The 21,749-nt window shown below is 50.1% G+C and overlaps 2 protein-coding genes across 10 annotated transcripts in view; both read left to right on the top strand.

The window, feature by feature from the left end:
* Positions 1-15,058, top strand: part of POMT2 (protein O-mannosyltransferase 2) — a 38,876-nt gene extending 23,818 nt beyond the window's left edge. The window contains exons 21-26 of one of the 8 annotated variants that reach the window (XR_005105243.1): positions 278-501; positions 4,483-4,548; positions 8,605-8,679; positions 10,145-12,299; positions 13,138-13,292; positions 14,955-15,058. Coding sequence is in view for 1 of the 8 variants with exons in the window: in XM_037394193.1 (XP_037250090.1) it covers positions 278-383 (106 nt within the window). In the remaining 7 variants the exon portion in view is untranslated. The other 7 variants (XR_005105242.1, XR_005105244.1, XR_005105245.1 and 4 more) reach the window with 7 other exon arrangements.
* Positions 13,582-20,127, top strand: NGB (neuroglobin). 2 transcript variants are annotated; one of them, XR_005105250.1, is made up of 5 exons: positions 13,582-13,806; positions 14,955-15,066; positions 16,620-16,739; positions 17,861-18,254; positions 19,392-20,127. XR_005105250.1 is itself a non-coding variant. In XM_037394199.1 (4 exons), exons 1-4 carry the CDS (start codon positions 13,700-13,702, stop codon positions 18,005-18,007), a joined length of 486 nt encoding a protein of 161 aa, XP_037250096.1. In that variant the 5' UTR covers positions 13,582-13,699; the 3' UTR covers positions 18,008-20,127. The 2 variants fall into 2 exon arrangements, 1 of the variants encoding a protein (XP_037250096.1); XM_037394199.1 differs by having other exon boundaries at positions 17,861-20,127.
* Positions 20,128-21,749: the final 1,622 nt, after the last annotated feature.

Raw genomic sequence — 21,749 nt, 5'->3', positions numbered from 1 at the left:
GATCATGCCAGATCCCTCAAATACAGCCAAATTCTTCATTACTGTAGGTTTTCTCAGCTGGCTTTTCTCCAAAGCTGTTGCTTTCTAAGAGAAAATACTGCAATAGAACTGTGTACTATGTATATATGTTGTGTTTGGCAGAGATTAGAAGATCCTCAGTGGTACTTAGAACGGCCCAAAACCAAAAGGTCCCATATTTGTGTGGACTAATCTGCTGCAGTGTTCTTGAGAGGGAAAACTGTGCAGTCCCTGATGGGCATTTGGTTTCTTTCCACAGCTTCTACCTCTTCCATCCTCTGTCCTACGGGATGATAGGACCCATGGCCTCTGACCCTAGCAGCCCCATGGCAGGGCTCCGGTGGATGGACTCCTGGGAGTTCTAGAGGCAGCAAAGGAAGCCTGGGAACAGTGGATGAGAAGCATGAGATCAGCTGCATGTCGGGCTGGTTTTGGTGCTTTGGAGACCTGTGACTGTAAAATGCCCTCTCTGGAGAACGCTGGGTACAGTAGCCCTGTTGCTTTGGCATTTGTTTGCACTGCCTGCATTGGAAGATGCAGAGGATGATCATGAGAAGGTCGTCTTAAAAAGACTCATGTCCTGAATCCTTAGGTTATATTTCTGGACAACTGGCTGCTTAAATCTCAATTCTTTAAAGCAATATGTATCAGTCAAACAGCAGTGGCATTCCAGCAGCCAGACCAGGACAAGTTGGAGGCTGTGTGTAGTTGCGTGTGTGTGTGTGTGTGTGTGTGTGTCTTCCTTCTTGTAATTCAAGCACTGTTACTGTTTGAGAGCCAGACAGTGTCTGAGACATTAGGACTTTTATCATGATTAACAACCTTTCTTACAGCGAGGCTTTTGAAAGCTTCATGTAAGTAGCTGTGGACCTCCATTCCACCCTGCCCTGACTGTCTGCATTTTTTTGTTCTGACCCTGAACTTTTGGAATTTGACTGAAAGGGGTCTGCTTGAAATCTCCTGAGCCACTGTGCCTTGCCTGTCTCCTAGGCCCTCTGCAGACAGGGGAGATGGAGATTATTTATTCCTGTATACTGCCTTGCTTTCTGGTCACCTTTAATCATTTATAACAATCACCTGGCGGGCCTGTGCTTAGAGCCACTGTTCCAGCTCAGCACTTAGTAGCTTCTTTGCAGTTCCATCTGAAACTGTTAAGGAAATTACAGTGGAAATAGCAGATGATATATTTTCTGCCCCAGTATGCTGTGAAGTCCAGCTTCTTGGGGTTGTACTAGAGACTGAAATGGTAGCTTGGAAATTTTACAGACAGCTGTCGTTCATCTTTTGATCCCAGCTATTCCAGTGACAGTACCTGTGCTTTCAGGGGGAAGGCTTCATCTTACTGAATGTAGCATCTGCAAAACTGGCTGTCAGTGCCATGGTATCTGTTCACTGTATTTCAATATTGAACAAGTTCCCTCTCATTAATGGCTGAACATCAAATTACTGTACTGAAGGAAATGTGAGGCCAGGCAAAAATTCTTTGTCTGTTAAGAGCCATTGGATGTTGAATCCACCCCTTCCAAGAAAGCAGAATTCTATTTATTAGGTGCCTTTTTTCTGTGTTAGGTCTATGTTCCTTTTACTCCATCTCTTCACCCGATTTCAATTTCTTGTCACAGTTCAAGGTTGCTAGTTTGTAGCATCTAACATGAAGGACACTTGGATCCCAGCTGTGTTCCTGTCTAAAGAAGTAATATTTGCAAAACTCTTTTGTGTATGTTTCATTAAAACCAAGCCTTTCATTTCAGAGTTCTTGCTCTGCTCCTCAGCCTTGCATCAAAATTGCAGGTACAGGGAGAGCAGCAGGTGAGGGTGTCTGTCTTGAAACATGAATCGTGCGTTCATTTCTCTTACCAAACTTTGAATTCTAATGTATTTCCTACAACACAGAAGGGCTGCATTAGCATAGTGGTTCTGTGGGGGGGACTGAGACTCCAGTCAGACTTGCTTTCATTCCTCTTCAGTAGAGATCCATAGCACTGTTCAGTAAGGCAGCTGCTTGCTATTGTAAGGCTCTGGCTTGGTATGTCACATCTCTCTCAGAAGTTGACTTTTTGATGCTAACTCCGATGGTATGGACCTGTGCTTTTGATTCTGAAGTTTTTGAGTTAATCACCTGCTGGTAATACATGGTGGGAAGTCATTGCACTAATTAGCTACTGGGCTTGATGATTCCTTTCCACTTGCTATTGCAGGAAGTGCTCCCACCTACATGAGCCAGGGGTTCACAGAGGTGATAGATACACAAGAAGGATGGGGGAGAAGGCTGCAAACTTCTTCAGATCCTGCTTGATCTGACGGCCGCTGTGAATTGTTAACTGTTGGCAATGTGGCAGGCAGACAGTGCAGTGCTGCCTTTGTAGCAGTGTGATTCAGCATCTTCTGGTCTTGGTGAGATTATTGCCTTAATACCTTGCTATCCTGAATATGAGCTTTCCCTAAGGTAGTCTTATTACCATGGGGAGGATTTGCCAGAAGAGCTCATAAAAGCCATGATTTAAAGTGCAGGGTTTTTTTCCAGCACATACAATCACCCACTTGCCCTTAACATTAACAAAAACCCCCCAACAAACCAAACAAACTCTAAGAAGCATGTGAGTGTTTTGGAATGACAGTTTCTAACATTCTTTATTCATCAATTTAAATCTGTGGGAAAGCAAAAATTAATTCGATAACCTTGGTTACTTCAGTTATGAAGGGGTTAGCTTTGTAGGAGCTGCCTGAGGAAGGTGAGCCAGTGCGTTCTTTGGCCAGGGTCCCTCTATCCTTTATTACTAATAATCTTTTGGGTGGGGATTGGTGGCTGAGTCTGGGGATTGGCCAGCTGAAAGTAGCAAATGTTGTGCTCCCATCCCACCTTCCCGTGCACAAGCCCAGGTTCTGTTTCAATACGGACAAAGGTTTGTTTTTCTTTAGGACTGCCATTTCAGGAACCCTCTGAAAGCACTTGGTTGGGATTGGGACTATTTCTTAGACCTTGTGTGCTGGTAAGGGGATGGAGGCATACAGTGAAAAACATCTAGCTATTCCACAAGAGGGAGCAACTTGCAGCAGAATCTTTTCTTTTGTTTCTCTCTTTTGTTTTAATCTGGAGTTAGAAGTAATAAAAGGTATACATTTGAAGATTGTAGAGCAGACATCTCCTCTGCACCCTCTGAACTCCAAGGGTTGGCTTTTCAGTTATTTTAGTTAGAATTTAACCTTCAGTGTTTGGTTCTCAAAACAAAACCTGTAAGGCCATAGCTGTATGTAATAGTAACTTATTTTGTGAATTCAATAAAATACAATAAATGGGATTCCCTTAGTGACTGACTTAAAATGTCTCAGTGGTGCAGGTGTGAGGCAATAGGTGCAGGGCATTCTTCTTTCTGAATGGAATTTGGGCTGCTTCAGTTCATTTTTTCCATTTGTGCTTGTGGAATGAGTTCAAGTTCTCTTTGAGGACTGCTTATTCATCTTCTTCCCCAGTCATGTGGAAGACAGCTAATGGTGCTTTCTGAGGCCAGAAGATGCTGTTCTTTGGAGCAGCTGCTCTCTTTGAACTTCGCTTGATGGGACTCCTTTTATCACTGGCAAAGTATTTCATGAAACTGTATCTGTGGATTCAAATCACAGAAAGCTACAGGCTGCCACGTTCCTTTCTCATGTGTAAACTCATATTTTCAGCTCTTCAGTCTTTGAAGGATAGATAGAAGGCTTCTAGGCTCATCTAGCTTCATCCTAGACAATCCATCCATCTTAAAAGGTTTCTGTTAACAGTCACTTCAGGACACCAATGTGCACACACCTGTTCCAGCAGCATGGACTGGCCTGTCTCCACTAAATGGACTACTCATGCTATCAGATGAGGATGTGATCATGAGGAGGATTTGAATGGAGGTTCCTGTGCCAAAGTTCCTGTCATGCGCTGCGTACCAGCATAGTTCACAGCCCTGTGGGTGGGAGGGCATCTCGTCTGCATCTCTCTTATCTGCAGAGAGTTTTCTTTTCCATCTTAATTGGAAGGATGTACTGATGAACACAGGGCATTGACAGGATCTACATTTTTGTATCTCCTCTTTGCTTCTGCTTCTTCAGGTATGCCCAAAGTACAGGATACACCTTTGCTGCTCCTCCAGTTTTTAGGCTGTGCATCCTTTTCTTAGGGGTGCCGTACAAGGGGTGGGACAGGACACATAGGTATTCATCCACTCCAGATACTGTCATGTGCACTGAGAGCAAAAGCAGAACCTTGTTATGGAAAGGTAAACAGATGTGTTATTTGACAGTAGCTTCCTTATCTCTCTGAGAATTGTTTTCAAGGGACTTGAGAGTGTCAACATAGGAAGCGCAGGCATTTACTTGAAATTCTCCATTGCCATGCTTAGTGGCTTCCCTTCCAGAGGCCGTGCCTGTGTGACTTACCCTCTGGGTTGGCACTCTGCGCACGAGCACCATTATAACACTGTTTCCTCCTCTCAGGATCCTGCTGGCAATGTGAAAATCTGCTTAGCGGTGCCCTGTGCCTCTGCCAGGTGGGGAATATAGGTAAGATTTTTTTTTTTTCCCATTTACAGCAAGTGACCCCACACATTGACAAGTGCGTGTCATAAAACCAAAAATGTGTGGAACAGTGTAAGTCTTCCCTGCTGGGAAAGGAAGGCTGAGGATAAGAACACCACCTCCATAGCACACTTGCATCTTTGGGGAGCTGGGGGCTACAAGCAGTCAGGACTGGAAATTGTCTCTGTCGTCTTGAAAGTACTGAGACCTTGGTTGCATGGTTGGCTGTGAGTTGCTTTACTTTTTTAACTCTTATGCTTTTTACTTGAAAGTCAAGGGCTATGGTTCTCACAAATGATACCTGAGGTAGGGGACATACTAGCACAGAAACCACTCCTGCTGAATTTTTACTTGGTCCTAAAACTTTGCCAAATGAGTTTGTTGTGTTTTATAAGAGGCACTGTTTAGAGCCAGCTTGGAGAACTTGCCCCTGACTGGGGGAGAGTTTGGAGCAGCAGTGAGAGGGCTTCTTTTGTAATTCAGTCATGTATTCTGAACATTTCTTACTAATCCTGCGTGTGTGTGTGTGTGCATCTGTCCATGAACTGAATGTCTTCTAACTAAGGTGTAATTACTGCACCATACAGTGTGGATGGGAGAATGTTCCTTTGAGCTATAAATGTATTTTGAACAGAAGATCATGGAAAATGAAGTAGAATTTGGAATTTAATTTTGTAATAAATACTTCTTCTTTCAAGCATTTTCTTTACATCTAGATCTTGGGGTGTTCCCACCCCCCCCTTTCCTCTCTCCCTCACATGCACGATTGAAGTAGCGACATTGACTTTAAATGGACCCATTGAGGAGTTTGATCTAGGACATGGGTGATCTGCACCAGCTTTCGGCACACCCATGTTGCTGGACTGCAATTCTAGGAGGTCAGGTTTTACTGCAGTCCAAGCGATGTGCTGATAAGCACAGCAGGAAGTGAAACCGGTAGATGTGAATGAGAAAAGTGCTGCCTGTTGAAGCGGGTTTATTTCTCCACGTTAAAGACGTGTTAAATTGTAAATATGTATGACATGTCAGGTTTAATGGGTATATTCATTGAACTTCTGGTAGGTTGCCTGTGAACACTTCATTTGACAGATCAAGCACTTTATTCAGGAACCCAATGTTTTAAGTCATTCTTATGTTGAGTGTGTGGTGTCCATGACATCAGACTGATGCACAGTTTTGTACAAATGAGGCCCTTGCTGTGAACTAAATGGGAGAGTCTGTAATGAAACTAGAACCTTGTGAATCAGAATCTGGCTCTGTGCCAGGGCAACATAGACTTCCGAGTACATTGTAACAAGGGGTTGTCATCCTCGGGGTGGAACTAGATGGGGGGGGAAACGAAATACAGCATCCTTATTTAAGGCTGCACATTGATGCCCAGATCAGTGCTGGAGGACAGCCAACCAGTCTGTTTAGGCATATTCCAGTGGCTGCTGAAGTAAAGCTAGGACAGCTAGAAACTGGACGGTGGCCTGCACAATGTGATACACTGGGCTAATAGATGGTTACTGGAAAGCCTGTTGACATCTTGTATTGCTTCAAGAAAGTGCAAGTTGGTCTTTGGATACTGTCTGATCTCAGGGCTATCCTTCTGGAAGGGCGGGCTGCTGATAAAGCAGTTGTGCTAGAGTGTAGGGAGATGACTATAAGGAAAAGACATGAAATATTGTTCAGAAAATGCTGATAATGTCTGAAGTAAAACTACTTCTCACTGCGCTCTAAAGAAAGAATGGCTTCTTTCTGCAGGTGAGTGATCTCGTGTGGGTGGACACTGGTGACTGATTCCATTTGCATTTGATTTGAACCTGCCAGGTTTCTAGGTTTCTAAACTCCAGCCATCATTGCATTATGTGTTTCTCAACAAGAATGGGGCTTTTTCATAACCTGGTGTTTTAATGTAGTTTTTGTGCTCTGTCTTCAAGACACTGCTTAATCTTTTTGCTAACCAAACAGAAACTTTCAAGGCAAGTTGCTTTCTCTAGCCCTCAGTCTCCTGTGCCTCTTCTCATTTTTTTTGGTTTACCTGTGTGGTTTCCCAAACTGTACACCGTCTTCCAATATCAGTCTCCCAATTCCATATGTTGAAATAAATCTTCATTGCTCCTACCACTGCTTCCTAGTTTATATCCAAGGAATGTGGTTGCTATGCACTTTGGAATTGTTTTCTAATACACCATTTCTTAACTCTGTGGCTATAGCCCAATGTAATGCATGTTCTGGAAATACAAAGTTTGTGTTTTATCTGAATGGGCATAGTCTACCAAGTGTTATGATTGCTGTAAATTGCTTTGTCCATATTTACAATTCTTGCAGTCGCTGTTTTATCTCCAGATTTCATCCAAAGCCAGTCATCCTGCTGTCTTGCAGTTGACAAAAGGTAGTTTTCAGGCTTCGTTCATCTGACCTTTTGGGTTTTTTTCACTGTGCGTTTTAGCATGAGGTAGTTCTGAAGTACCTGGGTTTCTCCGGTAAACAGAAAGGGAGTTTAAGTTACTTGCCCATATGAAGGCATCTGTGTTGGGCCAGCTGAGTCCCACCCTGGGAGTGTGCTGATCCCTTGGAATGCTTTAGGGACAGTAACTATTTGGTTACAAGGTAGAGAAGGAAACTAGATGTGAAGTGGGGAAAGTGGTTGAGGTGAGAATGAGCATGTGCAAGGTGGTACATCTTTATTTGACATTTGTGAACTGTATGAGAACAGCCAAATAAAGCCAGTGCAGCTGAAGAAAATGAATTTAAACAATTTGATAACTTGCAGGCAAATTCCCATTGAAGCAAGTCTCAGGAGCAGTATTTAAATAAAGGTCAACAGGAGCACAAGCACCAACTATGCCAGTGCAAAGCAAGGCTGGGAAGAGCCAAAGATAAGCTGAGTAACAAGTTATTACTTGACTTCAAATACAAGAAAGAAGCATCTAGCAAGTGAGAGCTCTAATTACTAGAGGCTGCTATGAAAGTTATGCGGAGGGGGAAAGCAAAAGAGCTGCTTCACAAAATGAAGGCATAATGGGGAATATCAAAGTTAATGAAAAACTGTCAGGACATAGGTAGTAAGAGATGGATCAAGAATTAGACCACTACTTGGCAGAGACAGAAAGGCATGAACAGATGGATCACTCTGAAAAGTTGTACACACATCTTCAAAGGCTTTTATAATAAATTCCCTACTGGGTTTTTCATTATTTTCTCTATGCAGGCTAGTTAGTTTCTTCCTTACTTAATCATCTTGTTTGGCCTTTTTGAGTATTGCCACATTTTATACTCTGTAAGTCTGCTGAAATTTCTTTGTTTCAAGCATTATTAAAAAAATAAATAAGTGGGTTGGAGATAGCCTCAGGCAGCTCTTGTAGGACTCGTGGGTGCAAGCTATCTGTGCCTGCTGATTTTTAAGTCTTTATTGCTAACAGTTGTTGTTTAACATCGTATTTAGTTACTAATGGATTGGAAAGTGTTTTATGATGCAGCTTAAATACATCATTCTCCTCAAGACAGAACCACAGTATTTATTCAGTGCTTAAGCATTTTTTGACTCTGGAGTTTGCAGGTGCAAAATTTCTCACTGAACTGGAGAATTATTTTTGACAGAGCCCCAAAACTGGAATGGCTTAGATGGGTGAGGAGGAGACAACCTCAAGCAGGAAAGGATCCCACACATAGAAGCAATAACACATGGGCTTTGCTTTGAAAACAGATGGCTGAGTGCAAAGCTGAAAGGTTGTGATGCTATCACAGCCCTGCCATGAAGGAATGGATGCAATTAAATGCAGAATCTTTGTTTTAATAAATCACATCAAAGATGCTATTCTCTGAGACTACTGCTGTAGATCAAATGATTGTAGGAGATGCCCTGGTCGATAGTGGCAATTCAAACTGCAAGAAGAAGGGAAAGAACAGACAGAGATCAGAAAGAAGACAATCAATGAGCGCTTCAGAGATCAGCACCAATGGCACTTCTGAAACAAGGCAAATGCAGCAGGGAAACTACAGAGGACGATCCACAGGGAGTAAGGATCCTTTCACCAAGCTTTTGTCATGTTTCAGCAGCTGAAGGATGATCCAGTCCAGGAGTATAAGGACAACTGGAGGAAAATCCAAGCCCATGTGCACCATCCCTAGGTAGGGCAGAAGCCAGGTAACTGTGCTGACACGGTGCTTGCCAAGTTGCCAGGCAGATTAGCTAGAGTGCCATGCTGAGCTAATGAGGAATGGAGAGCTGCTTGCATCCCACCAGCCTGGAGTCTGCGTACCTCTATAGTTGCGCCTTATGATCAAATTCAGCTTGTCAGACTGACATGGTAGATAGGCATTTTGAACTCACTTGGTAGTGTCACTTACAAAAGGCAGAGTTTGCTTCTTGGAACATGAGCCTGGTGGTCGGAGTAGCAACTGGTGGATTATGACTGTGCTGGACAGCACAAGGTGAATAACAACTGAGGTAAAGTCTGAGCTTTTCAAAGTGTCAGGCCTGGTTCAATAGCCTCCTAAGTCAAAAATACTCAGGCTAGCAGCTCTCTGTGTAGTCCCCTTTGGCTTCTCTCCCCGCTTCATGCCCCGTCAGCCTTGGATTGTTTTCACCTACCTGTACAAACTTTTCCCAGCTGGCTCTGGGAGATCTAAGATGAACCTGAGGATATCTAGTAGCAAATCGAAGTCAAAAGACGTGTTTTTGTTTTATTCTGCTGTTGAATCCTCTCCTGCACATTGTTCCTCCTCCATCTGCCTATCCCTCTCCCCTTAGCCCAAATCCTCAAGGCTGCTAGTGCTGCCCTGCTCTCCCTGCAGGCATGGTGGCAGCCAGCGAGCTCTGCAGCTGTTGCCTTAATCATTTTATAAGCAAGATTATTCCCTCCTGCATCTCTTTTGCTTCTTGTTACGCAATTGTATTTCGTGATTTGCTTTGCTACTGAGCTGCGCTGCTCCATGGCCTGAGGGAGTAGCTTGAGAAGACTGCTGGGAATGTTGCATGGCTTCTGCTCCCACCTGAGGATGGGGATGGGAGCCTGGGGAAAAGAGGAGCCATCATGGTTTGTGGTTTTGGGACTGGGGGCAAGGGAAAAGAAAGGGGATTAGCTAAGCCCAGGAGTCCATATCTGAGGTGAGCAGGGAGCCACTAAGCAGCTAGATCAGAGTGGCATTATTCATGAAAACTTAGAGATGTAGAATTGGAAATGAGCAGGACTCCAAAGGGGGATTCGGGTTTGTTGATACAGCAGCTGGGATGGAAACTGGCAGTGCCACAGCAACATGTGCGAAGCAGTTGTCCCTGGGCCAGGCTAATGGGGCGTCCCTGGGGAGGGCGGGCTGTTCTCCAAGCACCCTGAGCCCTGAGTGTGGGGTTGGGGGCTGGCATTTGTGAGCTTATTCCCAGTTCTGTCACACTTTTTTTATGAGCTTGGGCAGCTTGCTTTCCCTGTGGGTAAACTGAGGCACTGAATAAGTAAAGCCAACACTTGGCAAGGGTTGGTGTTGATACTGTAACTTGAAGGGGCTGTAGATTACAATAACAAGACCCAGCAAGTTAAAAACCTTATAAATTTGTGTTCTTCCAAAGCACAAAAGAGCTTTATAATTCTCTTTGCAGGTCAGTGAGTTTCTGCAGAAATCTGCCTCCCCTTTCTCCTAGTGGCCTACAGTGGATTTTGGAGCAGTCTGTGCTGCTGACCTGATGGTTCTTCACTCATGCGAGCTCCAGGGACAGTCTTGTAGAAATTCAGAAACATCTCAGAAAAGAGCTGAGCTGCCAGGCTAGGTACGTGGAGTCAGGGGAGCTGGGGACCATCACAGGAAACCCTCAGACCATGGAAACATTTGCTGTGCTCAGTCTTTTGATGCATCCTGGGGCTTCCTCATGCTTGGAGGCTCACAAAACACTTGAACAAGAAGGGAGGTTTGCTTGTTTGTTTTTCCTTGTACTTTAAATCCTCTCTGGACTCCACTTGTGCTGTCTGCATCTCAGTGCCATGGCAGCAGGAGGAACTCTTCTGACAGCTGTGTAGCTGCAAGGGAGAAGCTACTTTGCACACAGGGAAGAACACCACGTCTCCTGAGCCCTTGCTCTTTTAAATCATGTGAATGGTGGTTCAGATGTTTCTTACCCCTGAGCTCTCCCTGCCTCCCACCTCAAGTCCCTCCCTACAGCTCCCTCCTCCTGCGTTGGAAGGTCTGCGCTGTCACAGGGAAAAAACTGCTGGGTTTATTAAGGGAGAGGACGGGAGAGGACGTTTACCAGTGCCAGAAAGCAGCAAAAGGATGGATTCACTGGTCAGAGGAGCAGGGAAGGTGGGCAAACTGCTCCTGAATGTGCCCTACCCTCCCCAGAAGGAGTTATTTATTGTTGGGGAGCAGGGACGGGATTAGCTCTCTTAGGTTCTTGGACTCTGCCGAGTGTCAGAAGCATGGGGTTTGGGTGCCAACAGGTGGGTAGGGCTATGGCCAGTCCATTGTCCCTTCCATCAGCTGGGGCACCTGTATGTGCCACAGAAGAAGACATGTCATGCTTAGCGCTCTCGCTGCTGCTATATCTGCTCTGTTCTGACACTTGTGCTTTGTCTGAGTACTCAGCATGCAGACACCATCTGCAGCACAGAGGGAAGGTGCAGGGGGGAAGACTTTGGACAAGAGCCACCACTTTCCCTTGCCATCATGGCTTTACTGCTATTGTCTGAGGTACCCTTGCCATCAGGAACAATGGCTGAACCTGCATTTTGTTGTTGCCCCGGGTATGGTGCCTGCATGGACCTGAGGAAACATGTCCTACATCCCAACTAAGCTTTAGGAGCTGATCATTCTTAATGACATCTTGCTTTTGTGGTGCTTCTCTTCCTCCTCTATCAGCCAGCTCTAAATATATTCAAAATGTTGCTAGGCAAATACTCAGCCTCGGTTGCTGCTCTGACTGCACATACGTGCTTCAACTCTGCTCCTCGGTATCCTGTGGTCTAGGGAGGACTCTTTGCTCTCCTTTCCAGTGCCCTGGCAGCACAGCACTGCCCACCTGTTCCGCTCCCCCTTCCTGTTAGCAGGGTCGGGCTGAACTGTCCAGCCAGGCTCTGGTGAAGCTCCACGTCTGTGGTTGTGACAACTGGCTGAAATGTTGGAGCAGCTTGTGCAGATGCACACAGGGTGACATTTCATGCTCTTTGCTGGTGCGCTCGATCAGCTGCAAGGTAGCTAAAGGCTGATGTTTGCGTTGGCACTATTGGGCTTGTGTTCACCAGCCTGCTCAAATTAACCTCCTATTTCCTGCTGCCCTTTCAAGGCTCCTTGCAGCTTCAGCAGTTATCATCGCACTGATTTATCATCGGTCCCCATTGTGAATGTTTCCTTTGCAACCACACAGCTAAGATGCTGTTTTTAGTGGGAGTGTGTCGTGGACCAGAAGATGGTGGCCAACAGCAGGAAGCACTGAAGCTCTGTGAGCTGGCAGGTTGCATGTTCTGACCCCCCCGGCCATGAGATGGCCCTGCAGCTGTTGACTTCTTTATTATTGAATGCTTTCTATTTATCCTTTGTTTTCTAGGAATACAGATGTGTGGAGATCATATGCTTTTGGGGCTTGTCCAGGTTATCATGAAAGCTAAAATGCTGTACTTTTAACAGGAACCATGATTTAACAGAAGCCATTTGCATCTTTCCAGCACTTGGGACCTTTGTCATTAAGTCTGTTCTAGCAATGGCATTCAAAACACAGTATACCTGGAACATGAGTTGTTTACTGGCTTGGTAGCCAGCGATCTGTAAGTATTTGTGGGGCTCCTTAGTCCCATCAGACAGTTCAATTTCTTTGTGAGTGTGTTGGACGCTTCAAGAGCCCAGCTATATGACTGGGTTCTCCAGCTTCCTCCAATGTATATAGAGCTTTTCCTATACAGCATCTTGCCTGGTCTGCCCGGGAGTGCGAGGTGTCAAAAGCCTGAGAAAACAGGTAATTTATTCTGACACTTGCAGAGACGTCTCTGGTGGCTTCCTGCTGTCACGGCAGTCAGTGCTGTCACTGGCTTTTTAGGAGAAAGGCCCCTGGGAGACAAGCTGGGGCTGGGGCTGAGGATGTAGCATTGTGCCTCTGAATTTGTCTCTTCCCAGGGATTATTTTCAGTACTCCGATGGGAAGAGCCTCCTTTCTGCCTGCACTGAGTCAACGTGCTCCTGGTTGGGTCAGAGGCTGCTGTCTTCCCTCCTAATTACAAGAAATAAGTCTGATGTATAGAACCAGAACTTGTAATAAGATCAGTGCAATTGTTGTTTCAGAGCAGAGTGTGATGGTTTCAGTAGTATTTGTGCTTTGGCGTTTCTCGCATCCTCCCGAAAACCTTCGCTTGCACGACTGCTCTGGCTTTCCTGGCTTCTGTTTGTGCTGCTTGAGACCTCGCTGGCTCCTTCTCGCTTTGTTTCCTCCACGCTGCCCGAGTCCCAGGGCCAAATTAACAGCAGTGCTTCCCTTTGTCTGAACAGTAAAGAGAAGCTGGGTGTTCTGAACATGATTGACAAAGATGACATGTCTTCTGCTCTGTTGTTAATAACTTTGCCCGGTGCAGCTGGGTTAATTAGCTTTATATTAAACATGTTATCTTGCAGTGTCTGGACTGCATCTGCGTGTGGAGATAGCAGGGGGCTGCTGGGCACCCTGAATCTCAGTGGAAGTGGCCGAGAGCGAGAGGCTGCTGTAGCATCGCTGAGGACCCCCACAGCAAAGTGACGCTCGTTCGGAGGGAGCCGTGCCGAACCCAACGGTGAGCGAAGGCAGCCGGGTCGCGGTGGTCCCTCGCCGGCACCGCTCCGCCGCGCTGCTCGGCTTGGAAAACCAGGGCGCTGGGGAAATGTCAGCCGTGAAGGAGCTGAACTTTCTGCCCGCCCTGGCGGTGGCTGGGCATTTGTTTCTGAATTTTCCTGCCCTTCCCCCGAGTGGGAAACCTAAATCCTGACCGGCGGGGCGGCGGGGAAGGCCGGGCGAGGGGCGCCGGGCTGGCGGCGGGCGGAGCGCGGGTGCCCGGCGCGGCGGGGGGCGCGGGGGCGGCCCCCCCAGGTGAGCGGGGGGCAGCGGCGGAGCGAGGGGCGGGCGGCTGCCGCTCGGCGGCCCCTCCGCCAGCGGTGCCAGCGCCCGGCCGCGGGCGGCGAGGGGCAGGTCCCCGGCCCCGCCATGGCGAGCGGGATGGGGCTGTCTGGCAGGCAGCGGGCGCTGATCCGGGAGAGCTGGCGGCGGCTGAGCGGCAGCCCGGTGCAGCACGGCCTCGTCCTCTTCACCAGGTGAGCGGGGCGGCGGCGGCGGACGGGCTCGGCCCCCGCTTCCCGGGGCTCCCGGGGCTGGCGGCCCGCGGGGGGCTGGACCCCCCCTCCCCCGCGGGGAAGGTGCCCGCTCCGGGCGGCTCCCCCCCTCCCCGCCCCCGCCAGCGAGAACTTTGTTACGGGGAGATGGAGGGAGGCGGCGGGCCGTTCCGTGCGCTTCTGCCCGCCGCTCCCCCCGCCCTGTCACCGGGGCTTGTGCTGCTGGGGGGCGCCCGGTGCCGGGGAGCGTGTGGAGGGGCGCTCCTGCTGCCCCCCGGCCGGCAGCCCCCTGGCCCCGGGGGGGGGGGGAGACGCCGTGCCAGGGGAACGGCAGACACCTGCCTCCCTGCCTCCCCTGGGTACATTAATGTCTCCATTATGGGAAAAGAAAAAAAAGGCCGGGGGGAATAATCTATGAAAAGTCGTTTAAAAAGGATGACTAGGTTGTTGATGACCAGCTTCTGGAGCGGGGTGTAGCAGGTGGGAGCCAAACCTTGCAGAGCAGGGCTGAGAGCAGCGACAGCATCGTTGTTCAGGACTTTTAGTGGAGGGGAGAGAGATGCGGTAGTTTAGCGTGCAGTATGGGGAGAAGAGAGGCTGGCTTCCCTGAACTCCCTGTGGCATCCATGGACAGCATGAGCCTCTTAGATCTGCCTGCATGGCTGCTACTGAGACCCTGGCATACACCGGCAGGGAGGCTAAGGGAGCTGGTGATGATGTGGGAGAGTGGGGCGTTAGCTGAGTTTGTACATGCCCACCTTGTTCAAATAGGAAAGCCAGCTGCTGGAGCTTGCAGGCCTTCCCTGGATTTGGGAGCTTTGAGACTCAAGGGGATCATGTCGTCATGAGATGACAACCAAGACTTTGAGGCCAGGCTGGGAGGAACTGCAGTGAGCTGGGCTGGTCCTCGGGTGCCATAAACATGTGTCTGAGAGCTGGGGCTGTGGGCTGGGGAAACAGAGATTGCCCCAAGCTGAGACTCTTCAGAACTTCAGGGTCCTTTACAGGTGAAGAGGGAGGCAGAGGCAGGGCTGCAGGTGTGCTGCTGATGGGGTTGTTCCTGGGGAGAGCAGGACTCTAAATAAAGCTGAGGAATTGAGAAGATGGGGGTTTCTCTTTTGCTGTTGCAGGCTGTTTGACTTGGACCCTGACCTGTTGCCCCTTTTCCAGTACAACTGCAAGCAGTTTGCCAGCCCTCAGGAGTGCCTCTCTGCCCCCGAGTTCTTGGATCACATCAAGAAGGTTAGAGAGGGGCTGGAGCGCAGCCTCTGTGGAGGAGGTAGCCCTTAGGTGATGGCTTGGGGCTGTGGTCTATCTGACTGGGGGATGCATGGGAAATCTCCTGAGATGGTGACTGCAGGGGGTTAGTCATGCTAGCAGAAGGTACTGTTACCAGGATAAAGTGCCCTACCACAGTGGGGAGGGGATGAGGGTGTACGCTGTGGTGGATAAGAAGCACCATGCTGATTTCCACGCCGCCTTCTGAGTGTGGATTGCCTTTTGTGAAAGTTGGAAGCCCCGTTCTTCTACGGCTGAAGTGCCTCAATGAGCTCACTTCTGGCCAGACAAGGACTGAAGCCCTCTGCTTGGCCACATCCTGACCAGGAGGTGGCACAGAGCTGGGCAGTGGGTCAGGCTGCTCCCACAGACCCACTCCCGTGGAGATGCTGCTGTTGCAGCTGCAGAGCCGGAAGTCCCACAGTATCTCTTGCATAGCCTCTGGGGGAATGCTGTGATACGCATTCACCTCCCCCCAAAACAGGGAGAGGAGCAGTTCTGCTGTTATCTGGAGGAGCCCAAGCACGGGCAGAATTATACCTGGTGCAGCAGAGACCATTTGCGGAGCCCTGATGAGTAGATACACTGGGGTAGAGCACAGCCATGGCTGGAAGATGACTTCATAAACTGTCTGGCTCCATCTTTAAACCAGTTTGGTGCCTCGTTTGCCTGTGTTTACTCCCTGTAAGAGGCTGTTTCAGGACTGCGCTCCTCTAATCGCTGCAAGCTTTTTGTTATTTTCCAGCCTCTGTTTATTGGCAAAGTTAAGTCCATTTTTACTTCTGCTATTATTGCCTTGAGCTGAAATAGCTCTTTGCTCTTGTTGGAGATAATTTGCCTGTTGAAATTAGAGAGCACAATTCTATCACCTCTTGGCTTTGTCAAGCTAACTATGCCCTGGCTTTAATATCTCCTTCTAATTTAGTGTGTCTGTTCCCTTCATCCCTCGTTAACCCTTCTCTGTCTGGTTACCATACTCTTCATGGTCCTGGGAGACCATGGTGGTATATGCTTTACCAGACCAGGTCTCACAGCTGTACCATCTACCCCATCTCCTCAAAATACCTTGGCTGATCTTAGGATTGGAGTTGCCTTATTCACAATTACACCATTTTGGCAACTTCCAGTTGGAAACTCTAGCCCTGACATCTTCCAGGGCTCCCCTGCAGTTGTTCTGGGGTCCTAAGATGACTAGTGACTGCATCAGCATTATGTCTTAATTTGTAACTGATCTGCTCTAGGGCTGTTTACCCCCTCTGGGACAGGGAGCTCAACAATGCTGCTTGCTGTGACACCTCTGGCAGCGTCTTATGGAAGGATGTGGTATGTGCTGCTGCCAGCATGCCTCACTGATGTGACGCACTGATCACAGCAGAGCAAAGGAAAGCTCAGGGGGCATCTGCTGGGCTGGGAGGTGGTCGAACTGAGAAGGGGGAAGCAAAAGGGTCAGACTCTGTTTCTCTGGGAGGGCAGCAGCACCTTGCTGTTCATGCTGTTCTGCCTCTGTGCTCCTGCAGGTGATGCTGGTGATCGATGCTGCTGTGAACCACCTGGAGAACTTGTCCTGCCTGGAAGAGTATCTCTGCAACCTTGGCAAGAAGCACCAGGCAGTTGGTGTGAAGGTCGAATCTTTCTCGGTGAGACATCCTCTCTTGTCCCGCTGTGGCTGCCCTTGGCTGTCCCTATCCCTGTGCACCCACTTGCTGGGTTCAGCTGGCTGGAGAGAAAGCTGATGGCTCAGGGCAGCCCCCGAGCGACTGATACCAGTGTAGTGATGTTGGCTTGATCAGGGAAAACCCTTGAGCTCCCCTTGCTTTATGCCCTCCCCCAGTAAGCCCAGGGAGAAAGGATAGAGTGGAGCACGGCATTTCCCCTGTTCAAAGAGGACCACAGTTTAGGGCACTGCAGTCTCTCCTGTGACACAGGGATGCAGGCTCAGCCTTTGCCCTGGGCCCTGGATCTCTGCATCAAATGCTCTGGGGAGACCACACTGCATCTGGGAAAGGGAGCACCCACCTCTCTCTGTGTCTGCACGGAGGTGGGGTTGCTGCATTTCAGCCCCTGCTTCCTTGATGGCACTAAGACAGGAGTGTCCTCTGTATTACACCCTTGCTTACTCCTCTCCTGCCATCAAGCATGAACAGAAATGCTGAATAAAGCAGCGGGCAATGGCAGGTTGAAGGAAAGGTTTCTAACCAGTGCATGGCTCCCTTGCTAGCTTTGGTCCTCTTCAGAGGGAGCAGGGTCCCCTTTGCTTGGGGTACTGATCCCCAGCAGCCCTGTGCTCAGTGTGTGAGTGCTCCTGGATGGGGCTGTTTGCAGCCCTGTGAGGAGCAGCGCCTTGTGGAGAAGCCTGCGAGGCAGACCTTGAGCATCCAGCCTGGGGTCTGACCCACTGGCTTGGCATCAGGGCATTGCTCGGCTTTGTTGATCTGCTGCTATGCCAGTGGACAGGGCTGGCCACCTGCATCTGGGAGCCACGGAAGATGGATGTGTATCTCTCCCCTGGCGTTACATGTGCTGTGTCAGCCCTTGCTCCCTGCCTGTACTCCCTGCTCACCCAGAGTGTGGGGTGTGGGGTCAGGGCCAGCATAGGGCTGGGGAAGGGGCAGCCAGGGATGAGGTGGCCTGGCCCTGTTGGTGGAAGAGGAACAGCTGCCCTGAAATGGGAGAAGTCCAAAAAGGTGGTGAAGTGAGAGAAGGGGCTATGTGTCGTCCCCCAGTGCTGAGCTTGACTGCCTCCCTGTTTGGTTTGCAGACTGTTGGCGAGTCCTTGATGTACATGCTGGAGAAATGCCTTGGCACTGCCTTCAGCCCAGATGTGCGGGAGGCTTGGAGCAAACTCTACGGTGCTGTGGTGAAAGCCATGCAACGTGGCTGGGGACCCTCCCAGAAAGGGGACTAGATCCTGCCAGCCATCCCCATCCCTGACCACGCAGTGGTCCTGGGCAAGGGGAGCACTCACGCCACGCTCTCTGCCTCTCTCCACCTCTGTCTTTCTCTGTGCACCAGCCTATCGCTGTCTTCTCCAGTCACGTGTGCTTCGGGGCTCTCCCAGTGATTCTGCCTTGCTTCGACACGACCACATCTCTGCCTTTGCTAAGGGCTGGCAGGGTATGTCTGCAGCGAAGCCTGGGAGTGCTGCAGCACAGGTACGTTGCCTGCCCCAAGTTCCTTCGGGCTAGCTGGAGCACCAACACCCACGTACCTGCTCTGGTTTTTAGCTGGCTTGTCTTCCCTCCTCTTGCTACCAACCCTAGTTAGATGACAGCTAGTGTCAGACGTATTTACCCAAGATTCTATTTGCCGCACTCAAGACCTGGCTGGTCTGGCACTGCTCGCTCCTCCTGCACTGCTGTGCCCAGTTCAGCTCTGGCAATGGTGGATGTGGCTCCCTCCAAGGGCAGAGGCAGCAGAGGTGGGAGCTGGCCGTGCTGTGCCGCTGTCCTCCCCGACCCTTGCAGGGAGCTTTTCCCCCTCTCCCTTCGCCAACACATCACTACCAGATGGTTAATCCTGGTGCTCTCTTCTGCCTTGCCTCTCCCCTGGATGGGACCCATGCCTTTTCCTCATGTCAGGTTGGCCACAACTCGGTGTGTTTCCTTAGGGATGCTTCAAGCAGTGAGGTCACGTTAACCCCAATGTGAGGCTGTTTTTAGTGGGTCCGGGCTGCCAGCTGAAAGGCTTTGTCTTGGTTTGGCTGGTTGGTTTAACCTCGGAGCCAGCTGAAAGGCAGCGGCAGTGGTGGCTCTTTACTGCTTTGTGTTAAGGAGAATGAAGTAAATACAAGGAAAAGAGGTCTTAAAATAAAAATGAAGGTTGCAACCATGTCATGGCAACAGCTTCCAGAAATTGTTCTGGCTCTTGGCCAGAGGAAGGATAGCTGGAATTTCTCTGCTGATGCTGTCAGGACCTGGAGTGCTTCCCAGCTGCACGCAGTGCCCATCTGCAGAGCTCCTCACCCTTTAGTAATCCCTCCCCGCCATACTCAAGGCACAGCTGCTATGGAGCAGAGCGAGGCAACCAGTTAGGTGTGTGCAGCAGTGCTGTGTCAGGACAGGAGTGAGAAGACAGCATCTGCTGGAAGAAATCTTAGGAAATGGCTGAGAGGCAGCATCTGAGGGCTCTGGGGGGAGCTGAACTTGAGCACTTTGGAGAAGAGTTCATCTTCATGGGGAAGTCACTGTAGGACAGGCAGAACCACGTTTCCAGCTATCACTAGCCCCAGGGCAAGGACATGGAGCAAGTATTCAGTTACAGACAGCACCCTTTTTTTGCTGCTCCTTCAGGGCACGTGAAGCCTGGTGTTGAGGGCTGGGATGATGCTGTTCTAGAAGCACGTTCCTCCTATACTTAGATGTCCTCCACTCTGGGGCAGGAGAGGGCTGCCTGCTCCTCGCAGCTGCAGCTGAGGTCTCCCAGCCCCACGTTGTAGAGAGGACGGTGGAGTGCCGTCTGAACTGGGGCTCTACTTCCCTGCCACCAGGCCTGGTGGTGGCCGTGGGCTTCCAGCAAGCGAGGAGCCCTCCAGCTGTGCTTGGGAGGGGAGCTGAGGGGTGTTGTGGAACAGGCAGTGAACAGCCCGAGGTGGGATGCTCGCTGTCCTCCCTGTGGTACCAGGCTCTGCTCCTGCAGTCCTGCCACGTGGTGGTGTGTGTCCTGGCGGCTGGGTCAGGTGACCAGGCAGCGAGGGATGGAGGAGCCGGGGGGGAGATGCTAGTTGTGACAGCACAGTGTTGGGCAGGAGGGTTTGGGAATGGCGACGTCCTCTTTGCAACCCTGTTCTGGGGCATCAGCCTTCGGCATCGTGGGGGGACCTGCTGGCTCTGTGTGACAAGTAGGCAGCTGCGTGATGGATGGGATGTGGGTGTTACTGCCCCAAACCATCCCCGCTCCCTCTAGCTTTCCCAGCTCCTTGACTTCTCTTCTGTACCACGTTTTGTGTAACTCCCAAGAGAACTGAACTCCTCTGTGTGCCTCTTATACCCAGCTGTACTGTTTAATAAACAACAACAGTGAGTCTCAGCCCTTCTTGCTGCCTTATGCTTATTTTAATATAAAAGGCCCAAGCAAGACCCCCCTGCCTCCAAAAAAAAAAAAAGACGGAGAAGGGTATTTACTGGTTTCTTGTTGGCTCTAGCTTTGGAGATACTGGTCACTGGGAGCGCTTGTATAGTCCAGCTTGACTGATGTGAGAAGGCATCCAGCACCAAATATCTTTTGGGAGCTTTTGTACACAGTAATTGAATGGGTAAGCGGCGGAGGGGCTAGCAAAGGTGTCCTGCTGCTGATTGCTCATTACCCTTCAAATTTAATGATCTCTAATGGAATTAGAGTTTTAAGCAATCAGCCTAAAATCCCTTTTCTGTTGTTCAGCTGCTGCTTTTGTTCTTTGAGATATCATCGGCTCACCCGCTGCTGGCTGCCCGCGGCAGCAGGGCACAGCCTGGCAGTGAAGCGCTGCCAGCTCCATGCAGCATCCACCCTGCCAGCCACGCTGCTGAGCCACCCCAGCAGCCCTGCCCCAGGGAGCAGCCCCTGGGGATGCAGGGGGTCCTGGCTGCCCCTTCCCAGGGCGTGTTCTACCTTCGAAATGGTACGTTTCCAGCCCTGGCGGAACTGGGGACTTGGCACTGAAGAAGGATAGTCCCTAGGGCAGGGAAGCCAGCTCAGGGTCTGTAATAGCATCTCCTAAGGGCTGGAAATCCCAGCCCTGCCACAGGTGAGCATGCTGGGAAAGCTGCGCTGCTCTGCCTTGGGTGATGTTTTGAAGGCAAAGAAACCCTCCTTGCGGTTTGTTACTAAAATAATATTTCCAGCTCTTCCCGGCCTGGAACAGAGCTGCTAGCCTCAGGCCTGGGGGTGGGAGCCCAACCCCAGTGCTGCAGGGAAGGGCCAGCATGGAGGTTTGCCACGGCACCCCCAGAGCACCCATTTGCCTTGGCTGCTGCCCGGCAGGGATGCTCCCGGCACCGAGCAATTGCTCAGCCCCGGCTGAGAGGGACTTCTCTACGCACTGGCTGTAATCAGGTGAGTGGGTTTCTGAGGGGCAGCGTGGTGGGGGCACGGGGTGATGGGGCTTGCAAAGCCTCGTCAGGCTGCCATGAGCTTCCCTGGCATGAGGGCCAGGGGAACCGCCGGCTGGGGGGCAATTACAGCCCTCACTCACAGCCAGGGCTTCTGCCGCAGCTCCCCCGCACCAGCGAGGCCCCGCATTGAGCCCCGTTTACCGTTAATTACAAACCCTGAGGGGCCTCTCTGGGTGTGTGTGATGAGAGGAGTGGTTTTTTTAAATTTTCCAGGTTTTTACCCAAAGAGAAGCCCACCCTGTGCCCCTTGCTGGAGGCCAGGCAGGGCTGACCCCAGGGGAGCCATGGAGGAGATGGCAGGAGGGACCTGCTGAAACCAGAGGCAAATCATTCAAGTAGGGATGCAGGTGTAAAGAATGTGTTTTGGGAGGGAGGAGGGGAGAGCAAAAGAGTGCTGTCTGCTCAAAACCTAGAGAAGGGCTTCCAGAATGGTGTTCACCCCCTTCCCCGGGACTCGCTGGTCAGTTCAGCTTCGGGAACATCTGCTCCATCCCAAGATGGGATGGGTACCCCCCACTGCCCCTGCTCTTTGCTGTGGTCCCAGAAAAGCTCCAGGTT

This window comes from Falco rusticolus, chromosome 7, assembly GCF_015220075.1.
Source record: "Falco rusticolus isolate bFalRus1 chromosome 7, bFalRus1.pri, whole genome shotgun sequence".
Classification (NCBI taxonomy): domain Eukaryota; kingdom Metazoa; phylum Chordata; class Aves; order Falconiformes; family Falconidae; genus Falco; species Falco rusticolus.
The sequence above is the reverse complement of the archived record's forward strand: the minus strand, read 5'-3'. Positions and strand labels throughout refer to the sequence as shown.

What these genes read in the sequence shown, in the direction of transcription:
- NGB (XM_037394199.1), top strand. Translation starts at nt 13,700, where the DNA reads ATGGCGAGCGGGATGGGGCTGTCTGGCAGGCAGCGGGCGCTGATCCGG. An exon ending in GGCCTCGTCCTCTTCACCAG is followed by an intron (nt 13,807 to 14,954) that starts GTGAGCGGGGCG and finishes TTGCTGTTGCAG; the next exon opens with GCTGTTTGACTTGGACCCTG. An exon ending in TGAAGGTCGAATCTTTCTCG is followed by an intron (nt 16,740 to 17,860) that starts GTGAGACATCCT and finishes TTTGGTTTGCAG; the next exon opens with ACTGTTGGCGAGTCCTTGAT.